At 40.9% G+C, this 19,538-nt stretch overlaps 1 protein-coding gene across 2 annotated transcripts; it reads right to left on the reverse strand.

The window, feature by feature from the left end:
• Nucleotides 1-14,106: 14,106 nt before the first annotated feature.
• Nucleotides 14,107-15,562, reverse strand: LOC149233278 (uncharacterized). 2 transcript variants are annotated; one of them, XM_089376704.1, is made up of 2 exons: nucleotides 15,434-15,562; nucleotides 14,107-15,344 (listed from the first exon to the last, which is right to left on the reverse strand). In XM_089376704.1, the coding sequence occupies exons 1-2, from the start codon at nucleotides 15,491-15,493 to the stop codon at nucleotides 14,496-14,498; spliced, it is 909 nt and encodes a 302-aa protein (XP_089232830.1). In that variant the 5' UTR covers nucleotides 15,494-15,562; the 3' UTR covers nucleotides 14,107-14,495. The 2 variants fall into 2 exon arrangements, with proteins under 2 accessions (XP_089232830.1, XP_089232829.1); XM_089376703.1 differs by having other exon boundaries at nucleotides 14,107-15,347; nucleotides 15,434-15,554.
• Between the last annotated feature and the right edge of the window lie 3,976 nt (nucleotides 15,563-19,538).

The following is a 19,538-nucleotide window of genomic DNA, read 5'->3' on the forward strand; positions in this document are numbered from 1 at the left end:
ATATCACTGATATACATTGCATCCATATACAGTGAAATAATACAGTGTCATCATCCGAAGTCTTTTCTTCTACATCCAATTGATGTTGAGACAAGACAACACCTACAGGTATGTTGCCTATACATATGATGTGATTATCATCAGCCTTCTTTGCTCCATTCCTCTGAGAGTACCATCTAACCATTCCAAGAATGTATTGAGCCCTTTACTCCCTGCTGCGGCTAGGAGTCTTTTTGAACAGCATATAGGTTGGTTGTAGATAACACCCTTCGGACAACGTATAGGCTTCTTTTTGACAGCATCTTGAGGTCTCTTCTTAGACCAGCTTTTAGGGCACATGGACAGCGATAGAACTGCGTTAAGCCTTCACCTCCATGGCAGCGTTAGAGTCTTCTTTGAGCTGTATATATGTCTCCTCTTTTCTGCTAATAGATCTTCTCATAAGCATGTGGCTAGGGCACATTGTGACAGCAGATTTAGTGCACCATAGATCAACTTCATAGGGTCTCTTCTAGACCTGCATTTAGGGCATCATAGGGTCTTCAAGAGGACCCTTTCTCCTCCACATCTAGGGCTTCTTCTTGTTGTGTAGGAGAGTCTCCTTTAGGATAGCGTTAGGCTTTTCCATGATAGCGTAGGTGTTTCTCGATGATAACAATAAGGCTCCTTCCATCGTTGCATTAGGCTTCTCCATTAGGGCAGTGTAGAGCCTACTCTTCCATGATTGCAGTTAGATCTAGGGCATCTCTTCTTAGGGCAGCGTATTCTCTTAGGATCTCTCCTCCCACCAAAACCCAAAGACAAGTGGAGAGGAAAATATCATAAGAGGTGTGTTCCAAATGACTTGCAAGCCACCTCTTTTTATATTAAAACGTTGAGGACAAGTGGGGGCAATTTGGTTGCTGGGCGACCTTGACGAATTGTCCCATAACACAAATAAATTCATATATCCATGAATACATGTCGGAATCGAATTATCTTTAGATCAATCCTACACCGCTTGACAAGAGGAATCCAAGAACAATATCAGTTGTCATAAATAAGATGGCCCACATGGAGTTTGGCCCTAGTTGCCAATTTTAACAATGGTAAAGAGCCTAAGAAGAGAACCTTCTTTAATTAGCAATCACTTTCCATCGGGAAAATGGAAAGGCCTTGTTGTTTATTTCCTTATTCAAATCCTTTCGTATATTTCAAAACTTGTTTGATTCCTTCAAGTGATGAAAATGGGACTATATATAACCAAACCTTGACTCACTTACAATCATTGTAACAAAATCAAACCTAATGTGCATTTATTCCTTTAACGAAGTTGATCCAATTAATTATCCCTCATTGAATTCAAATCTATTGTTTCCACATAGGGACCTAGCATCAATTTATCCCATAGAATGTACATTCCCTAGGTTGCTAAACATGTCCTTCATTTTTTCCTTTTTATCTTCACTTTAAGCTTGTTAATTTGTCCCTTGAATTCTTCACTTGCTTTTTTTTATTTGACTTGTTATCCTATCTAACAAATAGGATTCCCATTTTATCCCCCTATTTTATCATTGTAAGGTCCACATAATTAGTTCAATCATCCATTATTATGGGTCACTACAATATGGGTTAGAGGAACCTACCTAGATCACACGTTCTCCTACTTGAAAAGTGCTACAGAAGATGTTATGTAGTGGGTTATCTAATTTGGGTAGAATTACAACATCATGCTTATCAATTACAAGATCCCTTTTTACACAATAAGGAGTTATAGTTGCAAAAAACCAAAGCAAGTCTAGAATGCATCCAAGTTGCTCATCTGGGCAGCGTTGTAATGTTGTTAAAGCCTCGTTATCAATAAGATTGAGAGGATTTCGCATACAAAGCATTAGACCACTTTTAATCTTATAGTTATGTACTTTCAACTCTATAATTTAGGCATCGAAAACCAAATCGCTTGCATCGTTAATATTCTACTACATAACAACTAGTGTTTAAAACTTTTTCTTTGTCCATATTATTGTTGTGAGGGACTATGATCTTGCCTTCATTCCATACCATGGTCATGGTGCAATTTGAATAAGGTGGCACAAGGACACATCTAATTAGACATAGGATAATATCTTGAGAGCACACTCTTCTCCAACATTTGGCTTCTCTTTGGTCCAAGAGAGTTATTTCTTTGTTTCCCATACTTTTTGGTTGCTTGAATGTGTTTGTTTCACACATTTTGTTTTCTTCTTTGTTCGTTTTATTTGTGTTCTTAGAACAGTTTTCCCCTATGTTTTTTTTTTTTTTTTTTTTTTTTTAATTATTATCTTTGTTGCACAAACTATTTGTGATATTTTAAAGGAAATATTCTATCCTTCTTTCAAATTATTTCCTTGATTATTCACCCTAGAGGACAAGTTGTGCATTCATATTCTTGAGGTCTTGGTGGGGCTTCCAACGACTAGGATAAGGCATATGCCCTCATTCAAGGAACGATTCAAGCCTCTACCTTTAATATACAAAAATTGATAAGTATTGGAGACTCAAAATTTTCTTCGTCATCTTCTTTTAGGCACTTTTCCATCATATCTTAAGCTCGAGAATATTTTCAAAAGGATTTACTCCCTCTCGAAATCTATATTAGTGTAGTCTAGTTTCCATGTGTTTTGCTTTCTATCTTTCTTCTTTCAAATTATTTCCTTGATTATTCACCCTAGAGGACAAGTTGTACATTCATATTCTCGAGGCCTTGGTGGGGCTTCCAACAACTAGGATAAGGCATATGCCCTCATCAAGGAACGATTCAAGCCTATACCCTTAATATACAAAAATTGATAAGTATTGGAGACTCAAAAGTAATTCTTCGTCATCTTCTTTTAGGCACTTTTGCATCATATCTTAAGCTCTATATCAGTGTAGTCTAGTTTCCATGTGTTTTGCTTAAACAACCAAACACTAGACCAATTGGCCAAACAAGGAACTATATTAGATCCCATAATCATAACTATATATGAGAAGGGATATTTCTCTAACCCCTAACTAACACATATTAGCTATGATTAAGTTAATGTTTATAGATATAAGGAAAAGGGGGCTTCATCAAGGCTTTAGTCATCATGGGCCATGTCAAAATCACATGCAGTGGAGCTTTAAAGTGCACCCAACGTCTTCATCAGTTGCGCTTGTGGAGGGTCGCATATGCAGGAGATTATATGAAAGTAAAAGGGTTGGGAATGGATTTGATAACCCCTTCTATCAATGATGAGGGGATAGTAGATTGGCACACAATGTATTTGTAAATGTTCTAGCCTTGGTGACATCGATTTTGCGTATTTGAACCTTTCTCATGGTGAAGCTGCAGGACCAAGCGCGGGAATATTGTTAGTGGTCTTGATGGAAATTTATGATCCCCCACAAGGAATTGACAACCACCAGGAAGTTTTGTAATCTCCCTATTGTGAAGATAGAGGGAAGTACCTCAAAATAATGACAGGGCATGGGACAAGGACAATTGAGGAGACTAGGGGAGATAGATCTCCACAATATTTAATTTGGATGCAGCAAAAAGGAAATTTTGAACCTTTCTATATAGTAATGTTGATAGATCAATAGTATGTGGAATTCTAAGCTCACCTTGAAACAACTTGTTGAAAGTAGGGGATAGGGTGAGAAACAACTACAAGGGAGTTCTTATCACACAATAGGAGCAACTCTGGTCTAAGTGGAACCTATTTCCATCAAAAGAAAAGCTATCTGATTCTTGTGCATCCATGGTTTATCTTAATTTCCAAATCATTTGGAATCAAAAGTCTGAGAAGTTAATGTTCAGGAAAGCATATACTAACGAGATAGAGTAAGACCTCCAATCCATGCAAGGAGATCTTCTACAACTGCAACTCAAGCATAATCAGAGAACCTCCAGTCTTATAGCCCAAGTGGATATGATGATTGAACTGTGAACTCAAATGCACTGAATTGAAAACAAAAATGCTCCTCTATGGAGCCAAGTGGAAGAAATCCAACAAGGAAGGGATCTAACAGCTCAGTTCTCTAGAGATTCTAGTAATTCTCTATGTATGAGTTCTAGATACATACTTAACTTGAACATAATGGACCCCTCCCATGAGCAAATCTCCTTGCCCAAGGAGGAAGATTGTATAATCTAAATCTAATTAGTATCGAATGTAAATTTTATCTACTACTTGGACAATTATGGAGGATTTACAAGGGACATAGATTTAGGATACGCAATATTCCCTTCAGTTTAGTTTTAGATATCAAATGGGAAGAAGACAACGAACTTATAAGCTTGAACTCTCCAAATTTTATCTTATGGATGTAATGTTGTGCCCCCAGAACAAATTTATAATGGAAATATTTTATGTTCTAGTTGAAAAAAACAATGGTAAAATTATTTCAAGGTCCCAATATCCACTCCTTTTAGCCCCAAGCTAACACCTGTGTGGCTTTTGTGTTTGTTGTATCGATCTTTTATCTTATGTGTGTATGTGTGTATCTTCAAGGGTTAGCTCATATTGTTGAACCATATTCCTAAGGAATATTGTTGACAATAAGAAGCTCATAGGTCACAAGTTCCAATCTAGTCATTTCCAACTTGATTACTAACAATTATTGTGGCTAGTGATCGAGTTGCTCCATATTTGAATACTCTAGGGAAGATGGGAGATCCTGTGAGGTTTTCCTTCAAGAAAATGTGTGTATTTGTCTGTTGTCCCAAGGAATAGCTCAGAGGAATCGAGCCTTTCTGTTGATGTGTAATTCCCAATGAGGTTGCAAGGTCCATTTCCCTCGAATCCTACAAGGCTGCGAACCACTATTGTGATTAGCACTTAATACCACCATCCTTTAAAAATCATAAGGGAAGAGGGGAAAATCTATGGAATGGCACTAGAAAGGTATCAACATCCACATTCTTTGCTTAGCTATAAAAGGGTAAGGATAATTATTTCTATGGGAGAAAAAAAATGTGTCATCCATTCGTTGCACAATTATGATGCAATATTAACTCGAAAAGTAATGGAAATTATACTCAAAACATTATTAAACAAAAAGTAATGGAAATTATACTCAAAACATTATTAAACAAAGCAATTCTTAACAACAATGTGTACGTTTGACATCCTAACATGCATTTGTCAGTTGCATAAGGGGGACGAGGTGGATGAAACATTGTGGAAAAGTTACCTTGTAGATTCATTTTGGAAAGATTCATCAAAATTTGGAAGGCACGCATCCAACTTGAAATATAGTCTTTGATTGGTCTTTCTTTTACCATGGACCAACTATAGAGACAAACCAACCAAACTAAGTATCAAGTGACAATAAATATTTGCATGAAGCTAGAATGGCCATGTTACATGGCCCACACCACTTTTGGTGGAGTCTAAATATTCAAGTACATTGGAAATGGATTGTAAACCTTGCAAAGGATGCAACGACGACTAATTTTATGCAACTCAACACTATTGGGGATATAAGACCTCGTCTACAACTTTCGCTACAAATAAGATTTCTCATAATCAAAGTTCCATTCTCTTCTTTAGGAGAGATATTGTTATACGTGCAATATTAAAATCACATATAAATCCCAAACTAGATTCACTGTTACAAGCTTATTATTAACTAATATATGTACATCCAAAATAAGGTTGAAATTTTGTTGCAAGATTAAAGCATTTAAAAACTTTCAGTGTACACTAGGAAAATAGATCAAGCATTTTAAGCAAGTCCTTGTAAAAGTAATCCAAGAGATAATAGGTCAACATCTTTGAAAAAATAATAAATGACCACAAACACTATAACAAGGAAGGCATATGCCCACTCATATCTTGTAAATTCCCCTTCGTCACTAAAACTAAGGTTCCCCCTTCTCATGTAATAACCTTGAGGTGTCCAAAAGAAAGACACAACATGGAAATTGATTCACCTACTTGGGATGGAGAAAGAAATATTGGCACCACATCACTCCCATAACTAGGAGTGCAGCAAGTTGTAAAGACATGAAATTTAATTTGCTTAGTACTATTGTTGATGTTACGAATGAAATGGAAGCATTACAAGACATACATAATCCTCAATAAAAGATTATTATTATTCCCTACAAGTTTTATCTTGGGATTTTCCATCATTGTGTTTTATTCATGATTCTTTTTGAAACTTAAGTAGCATGTTTTGGTGTTCCATAGATCCATTGAGATTTCAAGATCATTGACCAAGTTAGATATATCTATAATTGTTATTTCTAATGCCCATTTTATCAATCCTTTGATAGATCTTTCCACCTACGCCAAGGCTAGTTTCTTTTCTTTGGTTTTCTTCTTCAATACCAAGTTCTTTCCTTGCATGATGACTAGACAAGGGTGTTGTTCCAAACCTAACTTCATACGAAAGCTCTCTCCCTTTACGTTCTTAGAATTTAACAATGGATGTTTAACCTAATCTTATTTAACTCTATGCCCTCTATTCTCACCTTTTAAAAACCTCCCCAATTGTTTTCTTATATAGCTCTTGCACAAATTCATCTATGTAAGAGCTAGTGTTACGTAGGACAATTGTCACCAATGATTCCCATGCTCTTGTGATGAGAAAATCCTCATGAAAGTTTCCTAACACTCAATCTCCAAGGGAGTGGGGGTGTATAAAAACACAAGGGGAAACATTTCACTATAAATGGGAAATGTCTTCCTTTCGGTAGGACAATGGGGAGCATCCACCCCAAGAAAGTACATGCCAAGGCTCTCCCCCTAAGAAAGGGGGATACCTAGGTATTACCCCCCAAAATTCTCCAACGACATTAGAAAAATGTCATAAACATTTATAATATTAAAAATACCCTAAACCCTAATTTACATACCCCTTACACACTATTCTTACTTTATATAAATAATAAATATTGCCACACCACCATTTTCTTTATAAATTTCCTTGCTTTTCATATATTTAATTTTTTTATATTTAAGGATTCCAAATGGACTCCCAAGTCACAAGCATCCCATATGATGTTCCCTTACTTTTTTTTCCTTGAATGCCTCTTGCACAAATCCATATATTTAAGAGCTAGTGTTACATGGGGATATGTGCCCCTGACAATTCTCATGCTCTTGGGATGAGAAAATCCTGATGAAATTTTCCCAACACTCCATCTTTGAGGGGGTGGGGGTTGCACAAAAACACAAGGGGAAACATTTCACTAGAAATAAGAAATGTCTACTATTTTATGGGACAATTGGAGGCACCACCCAAAAAAGGCACTTGTCAGGCTCTCCCGCCAAGAAAGGGGGATACCTACACACTCCCAATAACTTTTGAAAAAAGGTCACAAATATTTATAAGATAAAAAAGACCCCAAACCCTAATTCACCTACCCCTTACACCCTCACTTTATAAATGTAATAAAGATCGGTGCATCACCATTTTGCATAGAAATGCCCTTGTTTTCCATATATTTAATTTTTTTATATCTAAGGATGCTAGACAAGCCCCCAAATCACAAGCATTCCCCATGATGTTCACTTAGTTATTTTATTGTATGCCTCTTGCACAAATTCATATATGTAAGAGCTAGTGGTATATGAGGACATGTACCCTTCCCTTCACAATTCTCACAATCTTGGGATGAGCAAATCCTCATGAAAGTTTCCCAGCACTCCATCTTTAAGGGGGTAGGGGAATGCAAAGAAACAGAAAGGGAACATTTCACTAGAAAGGAGAAATGTCTACCCATTTTGTGGGACAGATAGGAGCATCCACTCTAAAACGGCACTTGCTATGTCACGCCCCTACACCTGCAGTAGTCTTTCAATCGCTTATAGCGAGGTGCGGCACTACCAATCGTTTTCTTTTCACCAATACTTACGATTGTAGACTACGCCTTAACATTCCACACTTAGTTTTATTTTCGTTACCAAGTATTATTAATGTGTTCTTTTATACAAGTGAAAGCCCATAACATTCACATAAACAGCATTATACAAGAGAAATGCACAACAGTATAAAGGGAGGGGCAACTCCCTGTAATATGAGTCTACCCGAATCAATATATTATACAATCTTCACTTTTACAAAGTACAGACTAAGTCCTTAGGAAACCCCAAATTTATACTTAGCCAATTTTACAACCTTCGGCAAACTCGGTTGCCCAGCTCGTCGGCACCTCCGCACGGTCGTCGCACGACTCACCAACCCTTTGTTCACCTTGTCACGCGATCGTGTTGTTTGTCCAACTCGGGTGCGCCTCCAAGTCGCCACACACGGGCGCCTCTGCCTGAGACACACCTCCGTTCACAATCTCAACACTCCACCAAGTCACCGTGCACGCTTGCACGACGGGCGGGCGCTCACCTGAGTCACCCAAGAACCCGTGCCAAGTCGTCGCACAAACCGAGCGCCCACCCACGTTTCACCGTCAGGCGCTCCGTCACATAACCTGGGGGCCACACACCCGTGCACGCCCTTCTCTTCAACCGGCGTTCGTTCAAACTGTGCGTTCAAGAGACTTGCCCAAGACAGACTTGGGCGCATATCCATCTGCGCCTTCCTCTTTTCTACACCCTCTTCTCCACGCACTTCTCCTTCGAAGACTTTCTTGTCAAATGGTTGAATCTTCGCTCCAACTCCATCGCATATATGTAAGGATGGTTGGGCGAGTTGGCTACCCAAGCCGACTCGTCCACCAAGCCATGAAACACCCCCAACACTTCACAAACGCCTTCAAACGCATGTCGGCTTCGTTCCAAATGTGGGTCGGCCCGTGGGCAATCATCCACGCTCCCACGCCTATAAAACACATCGCTCAACCATTATCCATGCGCATTAACACTTGTTTTCCACGCACCCTTGGTTGGCTCGCACTTCGCCGTTCGAACGACCTCCCAACCGCAATCGCACTTCACCCGGTCACGGTCGTTTATCGGCGGAATCGCAGGTCCTTACATCCTCCTCCACCTGAAGTCGTTGTCGTCCTCGACAACATACCATGTTGGTAGCCATCCACCAAGATCAACATCAATGTCTGTCTCATCCATGATGTCAACTCCTCCACATACTGCAACCATCTCTGCAACATATGTAGAACCACTATCACCATCATGTCTCGTCCTGACAACTATCTGTCACCAAGATCACCATACCAAGGTATACACCCCATCGGTATGTCACACATCGGAAATCATCTCAATCCATGACCATCGTCAATCTCGTCGCAATCTCCACATGCTGCTCCCCATCGTGGAAGGTTGGTCCCTCCATCTCAAGCTACATGCTTCCTGCAACATCTCGTGTCGACCTCATCATGTGTCGTCCTCATGTGAACTGCTACCATGATACTCCAACACAATGCTAACACATCTCTGTACATGCCGGCCCCCATGTCTGAACTAGTCGGGTGATCAGTCCAACTGTCATGCTCAAACCATGAGAATGCACATCCTCATGCCACCATCAGTCGTTTCTCAGAACATCCCGTCACATCCTCAACTCGATCAAGAATCCATCTCCATATAAGTAAGCCATGCTCAGGTCCATGAAGTAGCCCTCATCTCATCTGCAACATGTTGTCCATGATGTCTGGTACTAATGTGCTGCATGAAATCAGCCCCATCTACCCCAACACCATCATCCATATGTGTGCCTCCTCAATATGAAGAGACCATCTCATCAAACTTCGACTCTCGATGTGCCACATCCAGGTCCATGAAGCAACCTCCATCATATCTACAACGTGCCATCCCTCAAGTCTACCATAGAAACAAGCATACCCCTGTCTCATCTATCCATGTGTTGCCCATGATCATAGATCAATCAACTCCCATGTGTCAAAGTAGTTGAGTCTAGGCTCAACCCATGCCCAAGTTTAGTCACCAAGGCATCATCATCGTTGTAACTCCATCACTCCAAAGTGTCTCATATCGATCTTCCACATCAAGTCACTCTTCCAAGCCATTCCCATACATGTACTTGAAAGTATGCACCCCATCTTGCATCAAAGTCTCTGACCTCAGCTCCTCAATGCATCAGATCCTCCAAGTCCACCATATATGAAGTCCCCAAAAGTTACAACAATTTCATGTCATCATGAGCTCCATAAGCCATCCCCAACTAACATCTCAGCAAGCATACAAGTCTCGGCCCAAAGGTCTCTGCAAGATGCCTCAGCTCTCCATGTAGTAGGAATGCTCCATAGTCTGCTCACGATTTCATCCAAGTCCATGGCCTTGTTGTACAAGAGTGCACAACCTCTCCATCGGCTCATAAGTAATAAGTCTCCATGTCACACTAGCAAATCCACCTGCACAACATCCTTGCCTTGGCACTCCTCATTGGATGCCCATAAGTGACACCTCTACAAGTGCTCCTGCATAATGTCCCTGCATAGGACTGCCATGCTCCATGTTTCCAGCCTGATGTCCATGACTAAGTTGCCCATGTAGTCCAACCAAGTAGACCCATCACAACAATCGGTCATCCTCATCCAAGTCTGCAATCTTCGGTCTAGTGAACTCGGTCACCCAACCATATCATCATCATCACGAGTCCCTTCCATCATAGCTCCCCCACTGAAGGTTCCACCAAGACTTGCTCTTGGTCTCGGCCATGAGAAGTCCACCCAAGTATCTCAAGTGTGTGCCCTTCCCCAATCTGTCCATGAGTCATGCCGGGCACTTAACCAATTCTTCGTGTGGCTAAAGCATGACCCATCCTCCGCAACGATAATCATGTTCCTCCCTTGTCACGGGTCTTTGTACCTTCTACCATAAGGTCACAAACAACCCCAACAAGTCCTGCAACAATCAACAATCCTTGCTTCTCCATACAAGGTCTCATCATAGTCATCCATGGTAAGATCCTCCCTGCATTGGCAAACTGACTTTGCCCTTCCCTGCATATGGTCCATCTACCAAATGTTCAAGTGAAACACAAGTATCAATAGTACTTACATCATCATCATGAGGCTCCTCCATATGAGTATCCTCATCCATCCGTGTCTGCAAATTGCACGATCCTGGTCCAACTTGATCAATCTCAAGTTCATCTTCCATCGTTGTCACATCTGCAACATCCTCAATCATCATGGCTTCTTCTTCCTTGTTAGCACAATCTACAACTTCATCTTGCTCCATTGTCCAACCAAGTTGAAGAAGTTTGTCTTCAACATTTTTTTCCAAGACTTCAAGTTCCTTTCGAATCTAGGGATTCTCTTCTTTCATCCGCTTCAACCTGTATAAGGTAAGCAAGAGCTTCCCTTCGCATTCTTCCAAACCTGCCATGCCTTGTCATTCAGCTTGGCCCAAACACGAAGCTTCTCCTCTGTTAAACCTGTTTTACCATTCACCTGAATCACCCTGATATTCCACCTGTCACCTGTAAAACTTGAGCTCCCTGCCAAATCTTCTGTCTTCGTAGAATCAGCTCCCTGATTCAGTTCACCAGCTCTGATACCAATTGTCACGCCCCTACACCTGCGGTAGTCTTTCAACCGCTTATAGCGAGATGCGGCACTACCAATCGTTTTCTTTTCACCAATACTTACGATTGTAGACTACGCCTTAATATTCCATACTTAGTTTTATTTTCATTACCAAGTATTATTAATGTGTTCCTTTATACAAGTGAAAGCCCATAACATTCACATAAACAGCATTATACAAGAGAAATGCACAACAGTATAAAGGGAGGGGCAACTCCCTGTAATATGAGTCTACCCGAATCAATATATTATACAATCTTCAGTTTTACAAAGTACAGACTAAGTCCTTGGGAAACCCCAAATTTATACTTAGCCAATTTTACAACCTTCGGCAAACTCAGTTTCCCAGCTCGTCGGCACCTCCGCACGACTCACCAACCCTTCGTTCACCTTGTCGCACGATCGTGTTGTTTGCCCAACTCGGGTGCGCCTCCAAGTAGCCACACACGGGCGCTTCTGCCCAAGACACACCTCCGTTCACAATCTCAACACTCCACCAAGTCACCGTGCACACTTGCACAACGGGCAGGCGCTCACCCGAGTCACCCAAGAACTCGTGCCAAGTCGTCGCACAAACCGAGCGCCCACCCATGTTTCACCGTCGGGCGCTCCGTCGCATAACCTAGGTGCCACACACCCGTGTACGCCCTTCTCTTCGACCGGCGTTCGTTCAGACTGTGCGTTCAAGAGACTTGCCCAAGACTTGGGCGCATATCCATTTGCGCCTTCCTCTTTTCTACGCCCTCTTCTCCACGCACTTCTCCTTTGAAGACTTGCTTGTCGAATGATTGAATCTTCGCTCCAACTCCATCGCATATATGTAAGGATGGTTGGGCGAGTGGCTACCCAAGCCGACTCGTCCACCAAGCCATGAAACGCCCCCAACACTTCACAAACGCCTTCAAACGCATGTCGGCTTCGTTCCAAATGTGGGTCGGCCCGTGGGCAATCATCCACGCTCCCACACCTATAAAACACATCGCTCAACCATTATCCATGTGCATTAACACTTGCTGTCCACGCACCCTTGGTTGGCTCGCACTTCGCTGTTCGAACGACCTCCCAACCGCAGTCGCACTTCACCCGGTCACGGTCGTTTATCGGCGGAATCGTAGGTCCTTACATGCCAGGTCTCTCCCACAAGTAAGGGGATACCTTGGCACTACCCCAAAATTCTCCCAAAAACCTTGGAAAAAGGTCACAAATATTTATAATATAAAAAAAAACCCAAACCCTAATTCGCCTACCCCATTATCGCTTTATAAAAGTAATAAATGTCAACACATCATCATTTCATATATAAGTGTTTTGTTTTTCATATATTTAAATTTTTTAATGGGCCCCTAAGTCACAACCATAACCAGTGATGTTACCTTAAATGTAGGGTTCTTTCCACACATCCCCGGATGCCCATTTCCCTGTTCTTGCATCCCCATGTTCCCAAAACTTGGCAGGTGGAACTATGACAGGACATTGGTAAGAACTTGGTAGATGACTAAATAGAATACCTGCCTCTGTCCTGTATCCCACAAAAGCTCCATCTTTGAGTTCCTAGAATGACAATGAATGGTTTTCCCTACTCTTCCCCTTTCCACTTTCCATATACGGCTGTTCAGAACTTTTCAAATTTGGTGTGTCTCTCATGCATCCTTCCTTCATGCTTCTTTGCCTGAAATTGCATCTGTAATAGATATGTATAAATATTTAACAAAGAACGTTATTCTGACCTTATTTCCTTCCAAGGCTTCTCATTAAATTAAGTTTATATGTCTTCCAATCGATGGCTTTCCCTGATATTCCTTTGTTCTTTTCCCTCAATACAGGTCTCTGTGAATTGTGAGATGTTCCTCTACCTTTGAATAACACTAGAGGTCTGTGGAACAATGAAATAAGTTTCTGGTTCTCTGGGACAAGACAGCCTTTGCGAGGGGAAAGGAAGAAACTTGTATTTTGAGGGCAAAGAACCCTGACCGTAAGGTCACAATCTTCAAGGTGTCTTCATGGAAGGACCACACCTGGAAAATCTACCACTTGTAGGGTTTGGACCATATTCCAAAAGAGACACATCTGCAATTGGGGAAAACAATACTAGATCAATCCTTAGAATAGACGATGAATACCATACAAATGCAACTTTCATGAGGAGCAGGATTTGGGCAAATAACTACTGGTGTATTTTTTTTTCTTTGTTCTGTGAGAGTCTTTGACATTTTCATAAAAATGTCAGACACAATAAACATTATAACCGATCTTATCAAAATATTCTTCACAGGATATCAGAAAAATATTATTCTGCTGAGCACCGCAATTGCCTTGTATCTGTACAAGCATAAAAAAAAATACAGGAAAAGAAATGGAAAAGCACTAATATAGAGAGACGCACCATAACTTGAGCTAAAAGTATTAATTGCCAGACATTTATCTGTTTAAATTCCAAGAAATCACTTGATCTGTATAGCAACGTGTAGATTATTGGAACCCTAACATAATGGGTATAATTGCTGGGTATCACATATCAATTTTCAGAATATGTTAAAAGATGGAGTGGTCTTGTAATCGAATTATAGACGGCATAATACAGACTGCCCAAACAAGAAAGGCTACTTTAAGGACAACTGCAATTTAGTCCAACTTCACAGAAACAGGGGTGGAAAGAAATTAAAATTGGCAACTTCATATTTGCACTTAGACTGACCTGTACAAACCAAGCGTTCATTTTTGGAGGGAGAAAGCATATAATATATTTCATGAATCATCCCGAAACTAGAAAAATATACATAAAAATGGTATTTCGTAGATGAAAGGTAGTTACACATGTTCTCTTTCTCTAAGCAAGGGAGGAGAGACCGTCTCTCTGCTTTGGCTCCAATCTCAAGTGAATCATGCACCTTTCCTTAAAAAAAATAACCCAGTCCTGACTGAGATCTACAAGCCAACTCTAATCTAAAAGTTGATAATCTCTCCCAAGTGAAAAGGATTAGCCACCTCTTGAAAGGTTGTCCGAAATCCATATTGCCTCATGAAAAAAAAGCAGGTTTTATTTCTTTTTATCAGGGCGAGAAATGAGATTACGAAGAAACCTGACTGACTTTGTAACAGGAGAATTGGCGGCCAGTGAGTTGTAGAGGGCATTCTCAAGTTCACTTGGGTTCGGTCTTCTTTTGAACGTTAAGAGACAGTTGTATTTGCCTTCCTCTTTCACAAAAAGAAGCCATGGATTGCTACTGGGAGCACCGCCCTTGACATACCTGAAAACTGCTCCTTCAGATTTGCTGAAGAACCCCTGGATGGCCAAAGCAGTGAATGAATACACAGGTTCAAAGGATGAAAGGAAGCCATTATTTGCATCAGACTCCTCATCCACAGACCAATTTGGGTTGAACAGGACCACAGGCCTTGGGCTAGCCTCTTTGCAAATAAGTTCAATGGAAGACAGCTGCAGAATCCCCGGTGTCACAAAGAAAAGCACATCCGAATCTTCAACAAACCCTAATTCTATGTCTGGATCTGAAAAATCTAAATTCGTCACATAATCATTTTTTTCAAAAACTTGATTACCCAAATCCCTCATTGAAGAATTTGACCAAAATATTGAGATTTTGGTGGGTTGCCCCTTCTTTTTCACCGAAAACCCACCAAGAATCTCAGCAACCAGAGAGGCGAGAGCGGAAAGGGAATCATCTATGATGGGTAATTCAATTCTCAGCCTCACCTGTCTCTGTTTCTTCTGCTGCTTCACAGAAGGCCCCAAATTCTTTAAGGGTTTTTCCAGAAGAGTAGAGAGGCATTCCCTCACTTGTTTAACTGCCTCTTCTTTGCTTGAAGGTGGTGGATTCGATTCTCTTCCGCCCTCTATCAGTTTACTACTCACGCACAGAGCTTTAAGCTTCTTATCAGAGAAAGATGAGCAGGACTTAGAACGTAGATAGATTGGAAAGGACATAGAACGTAGATAGATTGGAAAGAAGTCAGTACCTTGATGTAATGCGCCGCAAAACAATGCACTGCTACGAGAAACGGATATTGGAAAGCCATGAGCGGGGAGCCTGATATTCAGAGCTGTGGAAGCCATTTGGTGATACATTTAAAAGGTTTGACGACAAGACATTAGAATTATTCACATTCGGAGGGCATCTAGGTGTCAAACGAAAGACTGGATATGTCAAATAATAATAATAATTGTTGTTTATGTTAACATTATTTTAATATTTTTTCAAATTCTCACATAATACCTTTTATAAAGGTCATTTTATAATCTATGATAGTATTGGCATCATGATCATAAGTTGTTGTCTCTTCCTTCCCGCTGCTAACCTAACACCTTATACATTTTCCCATGTCTTGAGTTGCAAGTCCCACTTAATCTCCTCCTTTATTATGGTAATATCATTTCCTTTTCCCGCTGCTAACCTAACACCTTATACATTTTCCCATGTCTTGAGTTGCAAGTCCCACTTAATCTCCTCCTTTATTATGGTAATATCATTTCCTTTTCTCAAAGTGACCATATAGTATTGATAACCTTTTTGAACTTCGATTATTCTTTTTCTCCTTTTCCATGGTTAGCCTTACACCTTATACATCTTCCTAGGTCCTTATGTGCAAGGCGCACTTAACCTTAATCTCTTTCTCCTTTATCATAGTAATATCATTTCCCCTTCTTAAAATGATTATATAGTATTGATAGCCCTTTCGAACTTCGATTATTCTCTTTTTCCCTTTCCATGGTTAACCTTACACCTTATATATCTTCCTAGGTCCTCATTTGCAAGGCCCACCTAACCTTAATCTCCTTCTCCTTTATTATGGTAATAGCATTTCCCCTTCTTAAAATGACCATATAGTATTGATAGTCCTTTCGAACTTTGATTATTCTCTTTCTCCCTTTCCATTGTTAGCCTTACACCTTATACATCTTCCTAGGTCGTCATTTACAAGGCCCACCTAACCTCCTTTAGGATGGCAATACCAATCCCCCAAAGGACCATCTTATGATGCATATTCCTCATTCATTTCCCATTCCTACCTACCTTACCACTTCACCATTTTTAGCTCATATTCATCATACTTAACATTTACTACTCTTTGGCAAAAACTTTTTCAAACTTTTTATTTTTTTATTTAGTTTGAGCTTTACTCTATTGGGATTCACCTACTTTTTCATATAATAAGTTATTAGTCATTCCACAAATCACTAAAAGAAACCTAAGTCAAAGTACATAAATACTCATCTAGGAGAACTACATTTTAATGTTCAAGATGTGGAGATTTAGATAATCATCCTCCTTTATTTCTCTTGAACATTTATTAGAAATTTTGTGTAGGGCAAGAGTTATCTAGATAAGATAAGATAAGATAATTATATTTATGTCCAACTAATGACCACAAAGTAGGTCAAAGGGACTGTTGAGTACATTGATGTATATATAAAGCGGGAGAACCAAACAATCTCCTATAAACTATACAATGCATGAAGAAAATCAACATCTAGCCCTAGCAGAGAAGATCCAGGAGCTAATAGGTCTGAGGATCAGACCCATCTTTCCTAACATCTGAGGCTGAATGAATAACACTAAAAAAATCAACAAAGTTTGTTGGCCTAATGAAGAGTCGATGGTAAGTGCAGATTGTCCACTAAATCGTATCCTGGGGGGGTTCACATGCTGTTGAATGCTGGAGGACCTAGTATGTCTCCCAGGAACAGATCTAAGACAAAACTACTGTTAAGATCTCGTGTGGTGGGGTGAGGTCCCACGGATCCTCACTGATCTGGAGTCTGGATACGTACTGGTATCAATCGATCTCTTGGTGCCCTTGCCTGAAGGTAGTACCCTGAAAAATGTCGTGATCCTTTGTGTGGGGTCTGGTCTGATGGGAGGCTAAAGTATATGCGCTCGGAACCTAAGAGCCTCTTGCATATATAGGGCCAAACATCTCTGATCGGGGTACCTGAAAAAGTCGGCAAGGGTCCGAGAATCTCTGAACAAGTAATGAAACCTTTCTTTGATCTCATAGTAGACAAGGCATCCAAGGATGAAGTGCACCTTGGTATCCACTTCCTGTAAATGACATACCTGGCAGAGTATGTCTAGTTTATCCACCTGGTGGTCTGTCTCTACCCAAATTCTATGAGAACCCACTCTGAACTAACCTTGAGGAATGCGAAGAGCATGCATCTAGTGGTGAAATGCATACTGAGGTCGAACAATGAGCCCGTCTCTCAACTCCAAGAAGTGCTCAGCGTAGAAGGCCATCTTTGGGCACAACCCTCCCGGAGGATTGACCTAGGTGACTTGGATGAACTACCTATAGATGTCCTCCTTGATGATCTTGTTTAGCTCCTATCTAATAGGTAAAAGGTGACTAGGAGCATCTAAGGAATATTAGAAAGGAGGGAGACAATCCAACTTAATTCCCACTGATTCTAAGAGGTTTGAAACTCCTGTAAACCAACATCTGGCTCGGCCTGAGGGAGTAGAACGGGCAATAGTCTCAGAAGAGCAATATGCCAAGTAAGGATAATGGTCCCTACTCTTTATCGAGTCTGCCAAACCCTAGACATGATGCAAGAATGAAACCAATCTAAAGACCGTCTCAAGCCGAAAGGGCTAAGCTCCAAACTCTGCAAGGATGATGTGTTGTGGCACTGTCAGTTTGCACCTAATGATGCGGCGGAGAAGAAGAATATGGACTCTCTCAGCTGAAGCCCAATCTGACTCAAGTAAAGACGGTCCCCAAATCTCTGAGCCATATAGAACAGTGGGATGAATCAAGGTGTCCATGAGGCTCATCTTGGACAAGATGTCCTGGAAGTGATGTCGAAAGCACTGTCTCTCGAGAAGGGCTAAGGATCCATATCCTTTGTTGATCTGAGGTTGAAGCGTTGGTCACAAACTGAAGCGGGGACCTAAGAATTGCACCCCAAGTAAGTATACGTGTTGGTGATCTCAATCTCCTCCCCTCTGAATAAAAAGTGAAGGTTTGAGGTTTTCTTCACCCCATTGAAGATCATAACCTTGGTTTTACCCAGGTTGACCGTCAACTGTCAATGGTCACAAAACAAAGCTAAGGCATCCAACTGCCTCTGTAATCCTTCTGGGGATGAGGAGAGGAGGACCATGTCATCAACAAAGAGTAGAATAGATATCAGAACCTAGTGAAGAAGGCAGCCATCAGTGTCCTGGATATGCTCGTGTAGAAATGCTTCCAACTCATCAATATAGATCCCAAATAGGGTAGGGGATAGTGGACAACCCTGTTTAACCCCAATAGTGCTTCGAATGAAATTAGACATCCCATGGGCTGCGTGAAGACGACCAAGAATGGACTCATATAGGCGCATAATGGTGGTCAATAGGTTTGCAGAGATGCCAATATATTTGAGTATCTGGAGCAAGGCCTCCCTCGGAACAGAGTCAAAAGCTTTTCAAAAATCTAAAAAACAACAGTAGACTTTCAAAGAGCGGTGTCGTGCCTCCTCAATCACGGCGCGAAGGGTGAAGATGTGGTCAATGGTCTGATGATCTGATCGAAAATCTGTCTATGCCCTAGCTCTAAGTTGTGTCTGTTGAAGGTCACTGGAGAGCTTCCTATGTCGAATAGTAGCATACAACTTCGAGAACATGTGACCCACCATGATCATTCTGTAGTTATTGGGATTTGAGTTGGAACCTGATTTGTGGATCGGATGGATGATGTGGTGTGCCCATGTCGGTGGAAAACCTTCACGGACTACATGGTTGAAGAGATCAGCCAAGTAGCTAACCAAAGCACGGAAACTGTGCTTAAAGAACTCTACTTGGTAGCCTTCCTCATCGGTTGCTTTGTTGTTGTTCATCACCCAAATGGCCTCTCTAATATCTCTATCTGAGAATAGATAACAGGAAGAGGGTGGGGAGGTAACATGAATTTGGGCATGCCCAGGAATATCATAAAGGTTGGAAGTGTGAGAGAACATGGATGCAGGGTCGAGGTCAAGTTGTAGGGGAAGGATGGTACGCCAAAATTGTTTAGGGGAGTGGGAAAGGAGATCAAAAAGTTCTCATCTTCTATGGGAGACAAAGAGTCGTTTCTTGTGACA

The sequence above is a fragment of the Pinus tabuliformis genome, chromosome J, assembly GCF_031772625.1.
Source record: "Pinus tabuliformis cultivar Carrire ecotype Pingquan chromosome J, CPIR1, whole genome shotgun sequence".
Classification (NCBI taxonomy): domain Eukaryota; kingdom Viridiplantae; phylum Streptophyta; class Pinopsida; order Pinales; family Pinaceae; genus Pinus; species Pinus tabuliformis.